The sequence below is a fragment of the Mycteria americana genome, chromosome 9 (assembly GCF_035582795.1).
Source record: "Mycteria americana isolate JAX WOST 10 ecotype Jacksonville Zoo and Gardens chromosome 9, USCA_MyAme_1.0, whole genome shotgun sequence".
Taxonomy (NCBI): Eukaryota; Metazoa; Chordata; class Aves; order Ciconiiformes; family Ciconiidae; genus Mycteria; species Mycteria americana.
In genome coordinates this window covers 31,193,940-31,209,985 of record NC_134373.1, presented here as the reverse complement: position 1 = coordinate 31,209,985, position 16,046 = coordinate 31,193,940, and the positions used below count along the sequence as shown (strand labels likewise).

General features: G+C 44.0%; 1 protein-coding gene across 1 annotated transcript in view; it reads right to left on the bottom strand.

The window, feature by feature from the left end:
- SLC15A2 (solute carrier family 15 member 2) overlaps positions 1-15,679 on the bottom strand; it is a 39,919-nt gene extending 24,240 nt beyond the window's left edge. Inside the window, exons 1-7 of the mRNA XM_075511773.1 lie at positions 15,548-15,679; positions 11,556-11,643; positions 10,788-10,929; positions 8,859-8,951; positions 7,658-7,757; positions 2,389-2,479; positions 146-223 (exon numbers count right to left, since the gene is read on the bottom strand). Of these exons, the coding sequence (XP_075367888.1) occupies positions 146-223; positions 2,389-2,479; positions 7,658-7,757; positions 8,859-8,951; positions 10,788-10,929; positions 11,556-11,643; positions 15,548-15,679 (724 nt within the window). The remainder of the gene's footprint in view (positions 1-145; positions 224-2,388; positions 2,480-7,657; positions 7,758-8,858; positions 8,952-10,787; positions 10,930-11,555; positions 11,644-15,547) is intronic.
- Positions 15,680-16,046: the final 367 nt, after the last annotated feature.

The window sequence follows — 16,046 nt, the reverse complement described above, 5'->3', positions numbered from 1 at the left end:
CAACTGTGGAATTTTTGGATGACCTTGAACCCTTGAGTTTCCCATTGCAGTATCCATCCAGAGCTAGTGAATTTGTGCATTTTCTCATCTATCCATGAACTCAAAAATGGTAGCTCCTATTACAAGCATTATTGTTTCTACTCACCAAGTGCCAACACCATCAGTGCTGCTGGGACACCAAAAGCCAGTGCATAACAATCCTCTCCAAAACATTTCACATCCCCTGGAAAAGAAGTCAGAAATAAAAGCACCTCATTACAGTCAGACTTATGTTACTGGGGCCTTTGATTTGCTTCTCTTAAATCAGTCACTTCCCCTGGCTTTAAATCTTCTTTGCTGGTGCTTGACACTGTGAATTGAATCTGCTTGAAACAGTTGTCCTCCCTTGATGAAGACAATTTGGAAGCAGGGTTAGTGTCTGCCAGCAAAAGCAGCTGATAATGGGATATTGATGAGAATGGTAGAAGGGAGGGGGCAGACAAATAGGTAGAAAGAAGTAGTAGGAACTGTAATTGGAAAAAACCCGCAACATTTAAAATAAACTGAAGCCTTTCTGTATTTGCCTAGATCTAAATAACCAGTACTGTGTTTCCACATTATTTGTACCAGCTGCATGAGTTATTGAGCTAAAAACTTGACTCTGATTTCATAGCGACCTACAGTGTACAAAGTGGAAGCCAATACCCCTACTATATAAGTGGGAGCACAGGATTAGTCTTAAAACTCCAGTTCCCTTTCTCGCCACCTTCCCAATCTCACTAGAGGCAGCCTGCTCCAAATGTCAGGTCTTGCAATAACCCATCAGGAAGCCAGGTTTGTTACAGCATGGCTTTGATCAATCTGAGCTATGGTTCACTGAAACCCTGCACCTCTTGGACCAGGTCCGTTCTCACACTATGTGAATTTAGAAGTCCAGCTGCAAACAGAAAGCCAGCAGCAGGGTCTGTGTTTGTATACCAGTGGCTACAAATTACTGCATTCTTACATGGAGTAATAACAAAATGGCTAAAATAAGCCAACATAGTTAACAGGAAACCAACCCCCAAAGCCTCCACTTGTTCCTGTTTGTTGTCCCTGGGCAGCCACGGTCAGCTGCATAGCTGTGTGCGTGCATAGCATTTATTTACTTATTTTCAGCAAATTAGCTGAAATCCAACAAAGCTGGCAGCAAAACATTATGGGCCCACTGAACTTTTGACATGCAAAATGAATTGGACTCCTCCACCTAAAAGTATATATTCCACATTTCCGCCAAATGTCCACGAACTGCATTTCTTGCTTTTCCAAGAAAAGTTTTCACACTTAGCAAAAATTTTACTCTTTCCCCATCCTCTCCACCTCATTTCCATGTTGCAACTAGTTTATTGCTAGGCTATATTGGCACAGGTTTTCATGTTCGAAGGGGACTGGATTTTCATCTGCCCACTGACTACATTGAGCAAAAGCCCATTCCCAAAAGAATGCTGGCCTGGGGACCCCAGTGAGAGAAAGAGCAAGAGATACAGCATTTGTCTTTGCCTGTATACATGGTGTAAATATGAGACGAGCACAATTGCACACAGCCTTGTGAAATGAACGGCCTGTTAAAATAACGACTCTGAACAAAGAAAGCTTCCTGGAGGCCATGGGACAGAATGAAAAAAAAAGCTACTAAATGTGAAGACTACCTTGTCCCTATCCCCATCGCCTACGGCCTGCTGCTCTGCTCCTGTGTCTGTATGTAGAGTGTGCCAATCCCCTTGGCTTCTAGGCGCTGCGATACAATGAAGTGCAGCAAGACTCAGGGACTAAAAGGGGTTGTGCAAGCTGGCTAGAATATAAAGTAGGTCTTAAATGGGGCATAGGCCTGTGCTTTGTCTTCGAGGCTAGTTGCTCAGGGCTGCAGTCTTGCATGCAGACACGCCTGGGTGCCAGGACAGAGCCCTCCAGAAGTCAGCAGCACCCTGTGGGAGGGAGAAGGCAGGACTTCGAGACCAGCCCTGCTAAGTTTTTCGGCCCTGACACCTGCACAGGACAGCAGAGATCAGTCCCCATCCAAAGGCTACCTGCAGGCAAGCCTTCACTGGCAATGGGGAGGATTAGATGATGATATATGGTGATATATGGTCATATATGGACCATATATGGTCCTTCCACCTTTCCTATTTTAATTCTACAGTTCAGGCTGGCTTTGAAATACAACCAGGAATATAGTTTCTGTGACTTGTCTGCTAGTACTATAAATCTGTTACACTGCTATGGCAGGATTAACAAGGCGTAAATGCAATACACTGGCCACTCCACAGATAATATAATTTCTGCCATTCAGTTGTCATAAGAGCCTAACTATGCACAGCAGAGTAGTCAGAGGGCAGTTAATTTATTGTCTTATTCTAAATCAACACTGACCTCTTAATACAGGAGTTACAAACGTGGAGATCAAACTTCCAGCATTAATGGATAAATAGAAGATGGAAAAAAACTTGCTTCTCTCCGAGGTCTAAAACAAGAGAAGACAATATCAAAGTCACGGCTAACGCACAGCATTGGGCTTGCAAATTGAACACTATCAATTCTCTTGTTAGGAAGGCTGGGTAAATATTGACATGCAGCGCATAAAATGTTAAGCAAACAAGCTTGCATTCAGGTGATGGTAAATGTTCACACAAATCAGCTCACGTTACTTGAGAAGTGCTTTGGGGCTTTTTGGCATTTCAGAGGAAAAAGCACTGCTTCAAGAGTGTTGTGAGACTGGAAGGAGGGGAGACCATTAATTTATTCAGAACAAGTAGCATGACTCAGATCCTCTGTCACCTAATTCAATCCAATTTGGCTTGATAAGCTCATCATTTCTTCCCATGTCTGAACTCTTTTTTTTTTTTCCTCTCCTGTGTAGAAATAGAAAAAGAAACCTGTGTATTTTGAGGAGCTGGTAATGACAGCATAGATAAGAGAGTGCCAGCAAATGAGAGGTATCCATCAGACAGGAGATTACCAAGCTGAGGCCAGTCAACCTCAAACTAATAGGGTAAATTAAATCTACGGGAGCAAATTCAAGAGCCTGATGGAGGGATGAACTCTAAGAGAAAGAGGTCAGAATTTAACTATGTTGTAACATATTGTAGTTTGTACAGTCAAAGGATTCCTGTTGATCTTCTTTCTTCCTGCATAATTCATAATTTGGAAGGAATCAAGAACTTGATGCAGAGTTTGGTCCTTTTTGCAGGAGTACTGTGTGAGGGCATTCAACCGAGAGCAGTCTCTCCTTGCTTGTGGGGGAGACACACATGCACAGTCGCATGCATATACACAGTGCTAAACCTTCTCCCTGTGCCTGGGTGGCCAGCAGAGTGGAGGAAGAAGAGCAGGCTACCTGACCTACCCCATGCTCATCTGTATCACCAGCTATGGGACACTTGAGTTGGTGAAACCAGCATTTAAGGACAGCCCAAGCCCAGGCAGCTAATATACTCCGTACACACCTAGGCTTTGCTCCCAGCTCTTGCCAGGTTCTGTAAAAGTAGCGGGCAAATTGCTTGGGACATGGCTTGGTGCCTGGCAGAGAGCTCCTTAGGGCACCTTGAGCCACATCTCTATGACCTGAGCATCATTTGAATGCGAAGTGTTTTAGCTAAGTGTGAGGAAGCTCCTCAGGGGCCTGGTTCTGTCCCCTCTCCTTCTAATATGTCCTACTTCCTTCTGCTCCCTGAGACAACAATATTCACAAGGTTAGAAAACAGGAGGAAATGTGAAGAATTGCAGGCAGCTAAAAGAGGACAGCTCTGAAGGAATGAATCCTGGGATCCCAAAAAAGTAACATAACTTCCTGTAACTGATGGTGCAGCCAACAGGAAATATTGCTACTTCATGTGGCAAGAAGCCTCTTATCACAGGGGATTACTGCAGGGAAGGTGCGCAGGTGGGAGGGCATGGGAGGGCTTTTCGTTACGTCCCCTTGTGAAGCGGGTACTAGGAAGGTGAGGGCGAGAGCCCCATTGCCTCCCACTGCCACCCACCAAGGAGTCTGGGGGTCTCCTCACTTGGATTAAGGGCTTTTTGCCTTGCCCCAGCACAGTTATGAAGACCCCATCAACTTGAGCTTTTGGCTCTTCCACAGTTTTATTTCCTAGCATGTCCCAGGCAATCTAATCCATACATTACTTGTAAATTATTTATCCTGGATTAAAGGATTCGTAAGCCTTATAATAATCATCTCTATGGCATGTTCCCACGGTTAATAGCAAACAGCACTGGGTCTTACTATCTCTTATACTCCATTTCTGTCATTACCAGTGTTTTTGATTACCTGGAACTTTCTACTGCTAAGCTAGTAAAAGTATATTTTCTTCTTCATCCTACCTTTGTGACTAGTTATTTGTCATCATAAGTAAATCTAAAGAAATGAGCGGCCTCAGCAATCTCTCCCGCTCCCAGAGTAACCCTGCCATGGCTTGACATGGGTGGTGCAGTAGACTCCTCACAGTCCTGCCCTCTTCTAGGCAAATTCTCATGCCATATCTCTAACCCTTCGTATCTGAGCAACTCAGAATTTCTGAGAGCTGAGAAAAACTCAAGCATGCAGCTCTCGACATGGTGAAGTCTAGAGCAACAATTACCAAAAAGAATGTGCTGGTAAGAGAAGAGAATAGTGATGCATAAAGAATTTGGAGCATCTTATCTCACACATTTTCAAATTTCAGTGTTGGATAAAAAAATGGTCTGAGAAAAGCAGAAGTAAGTACAAAAATAATGACCCAGCAGCTTGCAAATTACACTGATTGGAAAAAAGAATTCCCTCCCTATTTTCTTAATCTTTGGAGCAGACGTACATTAACAACATGATTTGGATTAGCTAATTTGAGAAAAGGTACCGTACATGATAATCCTGATCTCCTTGGCAACCAGAAAATAAAGAAACAAAGAGAAAGCTATTTAGTACCTTAAACACCATAGCACACTGTTTGAAAGCAGCTTTGGTCTTTAATTAATATGCACAGCAGCTTTTGCATTCATATAACATATCATAAATATCATTTTGTTCAGGCATTTTTAGCTTGGACTCCTAATCCCATAGACAAAGATGCTTGGAAATCTCCTGCAGCTAAATCTACTTTCCCTATCTGACCTCCTGCTGAATCAGTCTCCATCACTGTTTGTAGTAGTACTGTTCTCAAAGTGGCAGATCCAAGACTATTACACTTATAAAGTACTTAAAAAGAAAAGCAGACCGATGGTGTGCATTTACCTCAAAACATAAATTTGTCTCTATGTGGGAATAGCAGGGGCAATTTATTTATCCATTTTATATACAGAACAACCACATCCCTAGTTTCCAGATGGAACAACTAAGCCTGTGTACTTAAGGGCTCAGCTGAAATTTATTGGTGTCCTGAAAACTAAGGGAGAATCAAATGCCTCATTTCTTTGGGAATTTTCAAAACTTATTTCATCCTACCTGGAGTGGAAGATGAAAAACGTAAGTCCTCTCAAACACCACTCTGGAGGGCATAAATATTCTGGTTGGTCCCAAATCTTTCATTCCTTACAAAATCAAAACTTCTCATTCCAATTTTGAAGACTTAAATTTCCTATCACATAGCATTCAACCTTTTTTTCTTCTGAAAGGCCAAGTCATTTCAAAATGGTAAAATACAAAACTTTCTATTCTGAAAAGAATGAATAGAGCAGAATGCATTGTCCTTATCACAAGGCTTTTTACAGTTTTCTTTCTCTAAATTAGTTTTTCTTGAAGGCAACACACAGGTGAATGTTTGAGCCTTAGTATTTGATAAATTTGTTAGAGAGGTGTAGTCTGAATGCTGGAGAATGGGCACAGGCCCACACAACCACAGGCAATTCAGGTTTTTCTCTGTAACTCAGCTGTTGTGGTAAGTTTGGGATAATAATATGTATGTGCCTGACTGGGGTGCTGAGATTCATTAGCTGAAGTCTATAAAACACTCTGAAGATAAGTGGTACATATTATCATACTGTAATTAGGTGGTAATTGAAAGATGCTGGATAAACATTATTAATCATTAATATTCATAGAAGTAGCACTTCTGAAAATGCTGCTGTAACACCTGTTAGAATCCTTTTGGGACAACTATTGGCACTGCAAGCTGGGATGCCCACATGCTAGTATGCACGCAGCGTGTTCCCAGAGCGCGTGTGCTGTACTGCCAGCCTGCTTTTGGTCAGAGTTGTGCCCACTGGGGAGGCAGATGATTGCTGCTCTCTCTTCTGCAGCATCCTCTAAAGCACCGGGTCCAACTGGCAGCACAGGATGGACATGCCTGCAGAAGGATATGCTTTGAACAACTGACCATGAAACACCCTGTGTTTTGTTACTCCTTAGTAACCATAAGCTTCATCACTTCAGCATCACACAGTTCATGTGCAGAAAGCACAAACCTTCCCAAAATTTTAAAATAAACATTCTAGTCTATATTATTCATTCATTAAATGCTGACTAGCTGCTGGGGCATTGCAAAAGACAAACAGCAAACTGCCCTACGGGGCTCCCATACCTTGTCCAAGGCCAAGTGGCCATCCCTTATCCAACTCTACCAGTGCCTTTCCTGACAGACCATTAGTCTAATGTCCTTCTTCAATGCCTCCATTGATGGGAATTTCCATCTCCCAAAGGTCCTAATCTTTTCCAGTACTTCTCTAGGTTTATTTCTGGAAAATTTTTCCTACTGTCAGTCCTAAATAATCCTCCTTGAATTTAAGCCTACTCATCACAGACCCCAACACTTATTTTCTTGCTTGTAGCAGTGGCCTTCTACATATTCAAGGACTTATGCCACGCATAAAAGTTGCTGATTTGAATACTGTCATTGAGAAAACTGAAATTTTTATTTGCGTGTTAGGTTGACATAAATATAAGTGTTTAATTTCAGGTCAATTTGAAAATTATGCATTTTGCCTGGGGATTAGTACTTCCTGACCTGCTTCGCTTCTTTAAGCACTACCTTATCCCTGGTTGAGCCACTGTGCTGCATAATGGGAGTTTGAGATTAGCACAGGTGAGGGGCTAAGCACTCATGATAGAGAATGAGGACACGAAGCAACTGCACTACAATTCACAGGATGCAGAGCACAAACAGAGCTGAAAAAGAAACATTTTCCCAGCTCTTCAGAACTTTCTGTTCTGGAATATCTAGAAAACGTTCTGGGTAGATTTGGTACCAGCACTACTTTCAAAAGACTGGAATTTCCTACAGTTCTTTCTGAACAACATCTAAGACAGACTGTGACTGATTTAAGGGAAAATTCCCAAGGAAGCATAGGCTGGTGATACAATTTTCTCCTTCATTTGCTGTATTCCATTGCAGTGCATTATAATCATCCCTGTTAAGCTGGTTCAGAAATAGCTACAGTTCCATGATACATGATACAGGATTTTCCAACTACTCTGACATCCAATTAACATTTAGATGATTTGATGCAACTACGACCTATCTTTCCCAATATCAGTCCTGTTCTGCTGTCATTTTCCCTTCCTGAAGCATCCAGATTCTCTCAAGTCTTATGCAAACCATCCTACCTGACATCTTACTACATCTTTTCCTAGCGAACTGGCCCTTATTCTAGTACAACAGGATTTGATCACATAAACATCCTCATAAAGTAAGTGGACACTGCAGATTTTAGGAAAGAAAAGAAATCTTACATGTTTCTCTTCAAACTGGTCCCCACCAAATGCAGAGACACAGGGCTTGATACCTCCCGTTCCAAGGGCGATCAAAAACAGACCAACCATAGACAGGATCCTTCATGCAAGAACAAAAATATCACCATTGCAGAACCTTTCCAGTGCTTATGAGAGCATTTTAGTGCCACCCAACCATGATTCCTCTGGTATCATTGTCTTTTGCACATGGGTAGTGATGATGAGCCAGCTAAGTGTGAAAAACAAATTAATTACCCTCATTTCTGCATTCAGTACCAGTCAATTAACCAAACTGGTTTTGCCAGTTTCTTGCTGTTCTGAGGCCCAATGGACATACTAGAGATCAAAGATCTGTGGCATTATTCTTCATTCATATGAGAACAAAAGATTGCAGAGATCAATTGAGAAGAAGAAAAAAAAAAAAAGAAAAAAAAAGCGCCTTTTCCTGTAGCGTTCCAGCCTGGGTAAGTGCAGACAAACTGTTTGAATTAGGCTCATTCTTGGGTGCTTTCTACTTCCCAGTGCTCCTCACAATACCATTGTTGGCCCGACAGATTACTGCTGTAGGGAACAGGAGTGTCAGGACTGGCCAGGTCTGGGACAAAAGGAAACTGTTCTGTAAGTGAGATGTGCTCCTGCCTGCATGTGCAGATTTTTAGAGCTGTGACCACCTAGGCAAAAACAGCTTGGTGGTTTCAGAGACACCAGCTGGGGAACTACTCTGACAAGCCTATCAGTTCAGAATCTAGAGGGCAAGAAGGGTTGTACCCTATGGAAGAGACAGACTCTTCCTCTGTCACATCAGAAAATGTATCTTCAGTTTTGTGTTCCCATGCACGCAGGGGGACCTTGCTGAGCTGGGCAGCTATGCTGATGAGGAAATGAGGGAGGAATGAGCCTGGTGCAGGCAATTGGATGGAGGAGACCAAACTCCAGTAGCATGGTATAGCAGAGGGGTGATCAGAGGTGCCTATGTCAGAGAGCTTAGTCTCTGTGGTGGTTTTCAACTCCTTCTGGTGCATTCACACTCTAGATCTGCCCTTCTGCTCTTACTCAGACATCCCAAACCCTTCCCTGATAAAAGCAACCCATGCATAGACCCCAAACTGCTGGCCTGATGGAGGTGAAACAAATTACAGTCCTGGGTAAACCAACTACCATTGCAACCTACTACAGCACTGAGGCTTCAACAGCTACTTACACATGAACCGCCTGGTTGCCTAGGGATGGAATTGCACCGATGGACTTTATCAGATGGCCAACCACATACACAATGGAGAGGTAGATGATTGTCCTGTGAGGAAAGCAAACAGCAATGACTGAAGGTGCCGGGTGATGTACAATCCACAAATAGAGTGTGGCTGTGCTTCCTGATACGGCAGGTCTACTTGGCAGACACACAAGGAACTGGTTTGTTCATACCACTGGTATAGCAGGCAGCTATAACTCTTTCATGTCAACACTGAGTGCACTAGAAGAAACAGATAGGCAAATGGGTTCAGATTAAGGAGGGATAGACTCTTTCTTTGCAGAGGTTGCTGAGCAGAATAAACTAGAAATGCTCCAGTCTTGTCATGCATGGAAGGCTGCAAATAGAGTACCGTTCTGGTCCAACTCAATTTCCAGATTACTAATAACTGGCATTTTGTAGCATGCACCTAAGTGAATCCCTTCACTGGAAGGCATCTATAGGGACTGTTGCCCACATTCAACCCACCTGACTAACACATCTGAATTAGGAGTGTGGTTTCCCCATTACAAATCTGTTTTAGATCCCAAGTACCTCTGAAGGACTGCGCTCATCTATCTGCCTCCCAAGTCTTGGTGAGGGAGAAGAAGAAATCTGACTAGGAGGCTCAGGCTCTTGAGTATATTCTATTCCTTCATCACCTTCAGGATTAAGAGATGTCTACGTATTTAAGTGCAGACTACACACACAGAGGGAATGGAAGGACTTGTTAGGACAGAGGCACTAGAAGAAGCCCTATGAGCTTTGAGCATGGAAGTGGTCCTCGACACATCCAAACCCTGGCTGCAACAGCTAATTTAGAGCCACATCAGATCATTCCTAAAAGCCCCTCTAATCTGTTATCCTGTCCTCGGTGTTGGCCAAGGTCCAGCTACTACAGCAAAAACCACCTCCCATTAAGTCATAGGGATTACTCCAGGGAAAGTCTCTTGCCTAATGCACAGAAGTCTGCATAAGGATTTACCTTCTCACAACATCATGCTGCAAGATAGATATCCTCAAATACCAATGAACCTTAAATAATGAAGTTAATAAACCCTCACTGTTATTTTTTTTAATTCAAAGGGACCAGAGAATGACTAAAATTGAGCACAAAGAAAGAACACTGATATCTCCTTAAGAACTTTCTGCTGGAAAGGCATATGGCAGCTGTTTTTTTTTCCTGTTGAGACTCTTCTGCCACATGTGATTAGTCCTAGAGAGTCCTAGAGGGTTCAGCTGCACTTCATCACTCTGACAGCCAAGACTCCTCAGAGAATGAACAAACAGTGTCAAGCAAAGAAAGTTCTATATCCAGCTGCTCACCACCACTCTGGACCAGATGATGGCCCCACAACTTAGCAGTGGAAGGGAAGACTGTCTAACTTACTCAGGGAGAGTTTACCTGGTTATGTGCTGAGGGAGATGATTTGAGTGAACCCAGGTTTCTCTGGCATAAAAGTGGATGTGCTCGCACATTCCCTATGCTGTGAAAGCATAAGTATAGTATAGTAGTGATATTTCATCTGAAACTGTGAGATCTAGAGGATGACACCGCTTCCTCACCATCTTTGAATCCTTCTCAGAAGCAGATCTAGGCAAGCTGAGGGTTAATCACCCTACCTCTCAGCTTTGTCAAGGTGGGTAGGAAAAAGTGTGCTTGTGACATTTAATTTGTTCCAACTTTGTTGCCTATTAGCCCCTGGGTGAAAGAGGAGCACAGAACAGCACGAGCAAACAGATCAGCTGTTCATCCGTTAACAGAGAGGAGCTGACCTTTGCAAGTGTGTCTTTGCTGCACTCTGAGCTAGCTCAAAACTGGGAGCACACAGAGCACTGCCCTTGCACAGGCTGCATGGTGTAGATGTATGCTGTCTGAATTAGAGAGATGTCTTCACTTACTTGTATTTCCCCAGCCATGAGTCTGCCATGATGGCTCCAATGACAGGTGTGAAATAACAGAGTGCAGAAAAGGCATGGTACACAGCAGTGGAGAGATTCTCATCCCAGTGGAAGAAGCTTAAGAAATATAGCGTCAGGACAGCTAAAAGGAAACAAGCAAATCACATCAGATAATTAATGTGTATCTCTGCAGGTAAGCAGGAAACTACATCACAGTGCAAGAAAATCACTGATTTGTCTAGCAGCTATGAGCTATGTGGAAAGATCTGTGCTTTCAGACCTGTTCCTCATAATCCCTGACACAGGAAAAGCTGAAATGCGATATATGAGTATCAGGCGTTCTTTGCTCATAAACATTTATGTTTACCTGGAAAATATATTTTCTAGCTTATCTTACCCTAACCTGTAGTTCCATTTATGCACGTTTTCTATTTGCAGATTAGGTGCCTGTATGATTCAATTCCCAAATACGCTGATTGTGCACAACTATGAAAGACGTCACACACTGGTAAACCAGATTTGAGACAGAGAATCATGTAAAAATTTAGACTGGAAGGTACATTTGGAGCTCTCTAGCCCCAGCTTTTGCTCAGAGCAGGTGTAGCATCAATGTTAGGGCACACTGTTCATACCTGCATCCCGAAATACCTTAAGTAAATTACTTTGAAAGACAGCTGAGATCATGCACAGCCCTGGAACACCAGGCCAGCATGTATAGAAACCCAAGGACAGGAAAGGGAAAGTCACTCCCAGACGCACGCCACATACCTTTCATGCCATAGTAGGAGAAGCGCTCACAGAACTCGTTCACCACGATGAAAGCAATGCTTAGGGGGTAGTTGGAGCCACAGAGCTTCTGTAGGAGACAAATGAGAATGTATCAGTTCTGTGAAAGCCTTCACCCCAGCCACATATCCCCACAGTGCCTGGGTGGTGTAGAGGAGTCCAGTGCAAAAACCAGGTGCCCACTGCTGCTTGATTGGCCTGTGGGTTGGACTCAAAGGAAGGAGGGGGACCCACACCTATCCTGCTTTGGTTAAGGGTCCTCAGTGAATCAGCCTGGCCGACATGGGCCCAGTAAGGACCGCCATGGGGATTTGTGGGGTGTCAGCAGCCCACCATGGTCGTAGCTCCAGGAACTCCAGTGAAAGGGTCCTACCACCTCTCCGCTGCAATGCAAAAACCCACTGAGATGCAAAAACAGCTTTGGATGCCTTTTCTCCTACACTTCACATAAAGCTACCACCCTGCCCCCAAACTGCTCCCTTTCCTAGTACCAGACCTTGCCTCAGCAGTTGGTAGACCCCAGGGAGCTGTTGTCTGCTTCTGCGTGAAGCTGCTCCCTGCCGTGTGACAACTGCCCTCAATCTCTGCACCTCACTTGCACCGAACTGTGCCACTGTGTTCACTGAAGCAGAGCGTCAGCCCCGTGTCCAGCGCTCCCTCAGGCATGGCATCCATTTCGTATTCCACAAACGCTGGCATAGCTATGGATAATTCAATTTATTAATCAAAACTAAACAAAACAGCGATGGGACTGTCAAACCTGTCTGAGCGTGGCCACTCTTTCACTGAATCTGACTTTACTCCAGCTAAAATCAGCAGTTTCCAAGTGAACTACAAGGCATTTAAACAGAGGAGTACTGGCATGACCTTATGCAGGCTTCCATCCCTCTTGCTACCCCACTGCAATCCAAGCTAAGCAGCTACCAGCTGCTTAGCTCCACTGCCTCACAAGAAGGAGAGCAAGTTTTCACAGCACTGCCCAGCCTCTGCACATTAGAGGGTCTGGCCATGTACTCGGTGAGGGATGGGGGGCACTGTGATATTAACAGCTGCATTTATATTTATCATTTTAAACAGCTGTGGTACGGGTCAGCGAAGTGAGATGACTCTTCACATGCATTTCTGTGCCTCGTGTCAGAAATAATGAATTCCTGTATATGCCGGTTTTGGCTGGAATAGAGTTAATTTTCTTTATAGTAGCCAGTATGGGGCTATGTTTTGGATTTGTGCTGAAAACAGCGCTGATAATACAGGGATGCTTTTGTTATTGCTGAGCAGTGCTTACAAAGAGTCAAGGCCTTTTCTGCTTCTTATGGACATTCCACACCATATGACATCATGCTCAGCATATAAAGCTGGGGAAGAAGGATGGGGGGGGACATTGGGAGTGATGGCGTTTGTCTTCCCAAGTAACTGTTATGTGATGGAGCCCTGCTTTCCTGGAGATGGCTGAACACCTGCCTGCCCATGGGAAGTAGCGAATGAATTCCTTGTTTCACTTTGCTCGTGTGCGCAGCTTTTTCTTTCCCTATTAAACTGTCTTTATCTCAACCCATGAGTTTTCTCACTTTTACTCTTCCAATTCTCTCCCCCATACCAGCAGAGGGGAGTGAGCAAGCGGTTGGGTGGGGCTTAGTTGCCAGCTGGGGTTAAACCACAACACTGTGTTTCTTCCCAGAGTCCCAAATGCAAATACAGATACCAAAATAGATGTGTTTATTCAGGTAATAGATGTGTTTATTCAGGTTTATTTCACCACCAAGAGACCTGAGATTATTTGAATTCCCAAAGCAATGGCATCTAGTTTAGAAGAGTCTAGCTTAATGATGCTGTCTTGCTCAACATTATACAAGAGCAACAAAAGAGACTGGCTGTCCGGGGGAAAAAAAAAAAACAACCACAAACAAAACCCCCCCCCCACCAACCACAAAACAAAAAATGCTTTCCATTACTTAAACCAGTATCTCTAAAGACAAATATTTTTGTCCTTTTTTATATATATTTTTCTCTCGCTATTTATGGGCTGCCTTTTTATTAAGAAATCCTTGGCGTCTTTGCTTTACTAGAGTAAATATGTAATTATCCATTTCATTTATTATTTACTCTGAAGCCATCATGCTCAGCATATGGCTTGTAAGACAGAGCAGGCTCCCTTGGAAACTGCACTGGGGCCTCCTGCTTTTAGACTAGCCTAAAAATGGTGGCATATTAAGCTGTAAATGCACAAACACACAGACATATGCACACACAGAATACCTTTCTGCAACAAGTTTTTCATAGTAAAGAAGAAAAGCCGTAAGAGGCAAATTATGTTTCCAGTGGGTGCTTGGAGATATTTTCTGAACTTGGAAGTAAAATTGCATAACAGGGATATTTTTCTTCCTCTCTTTCACATACCTCGCTATCAGTGCTCATGAGATTTAATAACATTTGATGGACATGCAGAGTGTGCCTGTTCAAACCCAGATGGACAGGCGTTGGGAACCCTGCTGCCTGAACTCACCCCTCCACACCCTATGCACAAACCCTGCTGGATTTAGCTGCAGTGGTTTAAGGTATCACATGCCACGCTGCGACCTGCAGTGACAGAAAACCTGGCAGTGACCCATTGCAGCCACTCCTGCTCTGGGATGGGCACCTCCTATAGATAAGCAGGACCAAGCAGGGAAAGGAGAGTGGGAGGCAGTGACTTCCCAGCTAAACCTCCCCAAGTGCCTGAGCCAGGACCCCGAGTAAGTGTTTACAAACACAGAGCAACGACTTACAAGCAGGGGTACTTCCAACTGGCTTGTACGTCATGAGATGGCATCGGCACACACAGAAACCTTCCTGTATTCTCTCCGCTGTATCACTGACCTGCCTGTGGCCTGCCTGGACATCCAAAAGTGGGCAGCTTTCATCCATGTGGAGAGCCAGATGCAGCTTGCTTGCTTTCGCAAAGGAAGACCTTGCTCAGCAGAGAGCACCAGCAAAAGCAAAGAGGCTAAGCCTGGATTCATGAGCACACAGATAGTCTGCTGTGCTTAGCCACCACTGTAAGCCTGGGATCTGCGGGATTATGGAGCTCTTAAAGATACTGCGGATGTTGATAGTCTGTGTCTTTGGAAAAAAGAAAGGGCATTTAAAGTGCCAGCTACAGGAGACATTTGTTTTCATCTCTCCTTCTTGCTCACTAGCTGCAAAATGGGACTAAGATTAATATTTCACAGGAGTTCTGGATATCCAATAGTTAATGTCTGCACAGTACTTAAAATTGCAAGTTAATGCTTGCTAATGACATGACTGTGAGCTTTAAGAGCAAGTATTACCATATTGTCCTGCAAGTCAAAGCAGGTGCAATACAAACCCTGTTCTCCCTGAAGTCGACACAGCGTACAGTTTTTAGGGTCAAGCACTCAACCAGAATTAGCCTGAAAATCTGCACAAACATCAAAGCTGCAAGACAACAAAATATTCACCTGAATCTGGCTTTAAATCAGAGCCAAAGATGTAAACCTGAGGCTCTGGCACTACAGTTGGGCTCTGTAACACACATCAGCGGCCTGTGCTCAATCCCTGTCCTTCCTTCTGCTTTGCAGCATCTGCGGACCCTTCCCTGCTAGGTTTCATCAAACTAAGCAAATGCACAGGTCAGCTCCCTCCCTCCCACACACAACATCCCCCTTCACTTCAGAGAAGTAAGTCCTTTCCCACAAGGAAAGTAGTGTTCAGGAAAAAGGCAGCAATCAAAACCCTTAACCTTTTCCCCAAACATTCGGACAGTACATTTTTTCCTTTTAAGCTGCCCTTTCTTAACTTAATCAGGTTAGTGGAGGGATTTTTGCCTTGAGTTGTTAATGCTTATTTCAACCCTGTGCAAGAAAGAGTGTTTGTCTCTAGCCAGAGCACAACAGAGGAAAGAACAGAGAGATCTTGCAACGTTTAGAGCAAGCTGAGCAGAAAGCAAAGAAAAGGAAACCAGCTGTAACACTCACCGGGGATTTTTTCTGAACAGGGAAATCTCCTTTGGGGGGATCATCTCCTGCAGAAATAAAAGCGAACAAAGTTTCCTTGGATTCATTTCTCTGAAAAGCGTTCATCTCCCCTCTTGCCTTGTCTCCCACCATGCTATGTGGCTGTGGTGAGTTGACTGGGAAGATTTCCAACCTCAGGCATGAAGTTTGATTCAGTTTGAGTTAACCCTAATTGAGCACATTTGTGCAGCCAGGGCAGAAAGAGGAGGGAGAGGCTACCAGGAAAGACAACTCCAGAGTTCAAGGAGCACAGCCTAAATCATTCACAGGTTGGGGCTGTCAGCACTTCGTGGCACAGACCTCCCTTTTGTTTGGCATGCCCCCAGCTATCGTACGTGCACCAGCCCAGGACGGCACTGGATGCTGAACAGATGTGAGCTGAATAAAAATCCCAGGTCCCAGATACCCCTACACCCTGCGGATTTAGGAGCAGAGCATGCATGCAATTCCCTCTTGACGT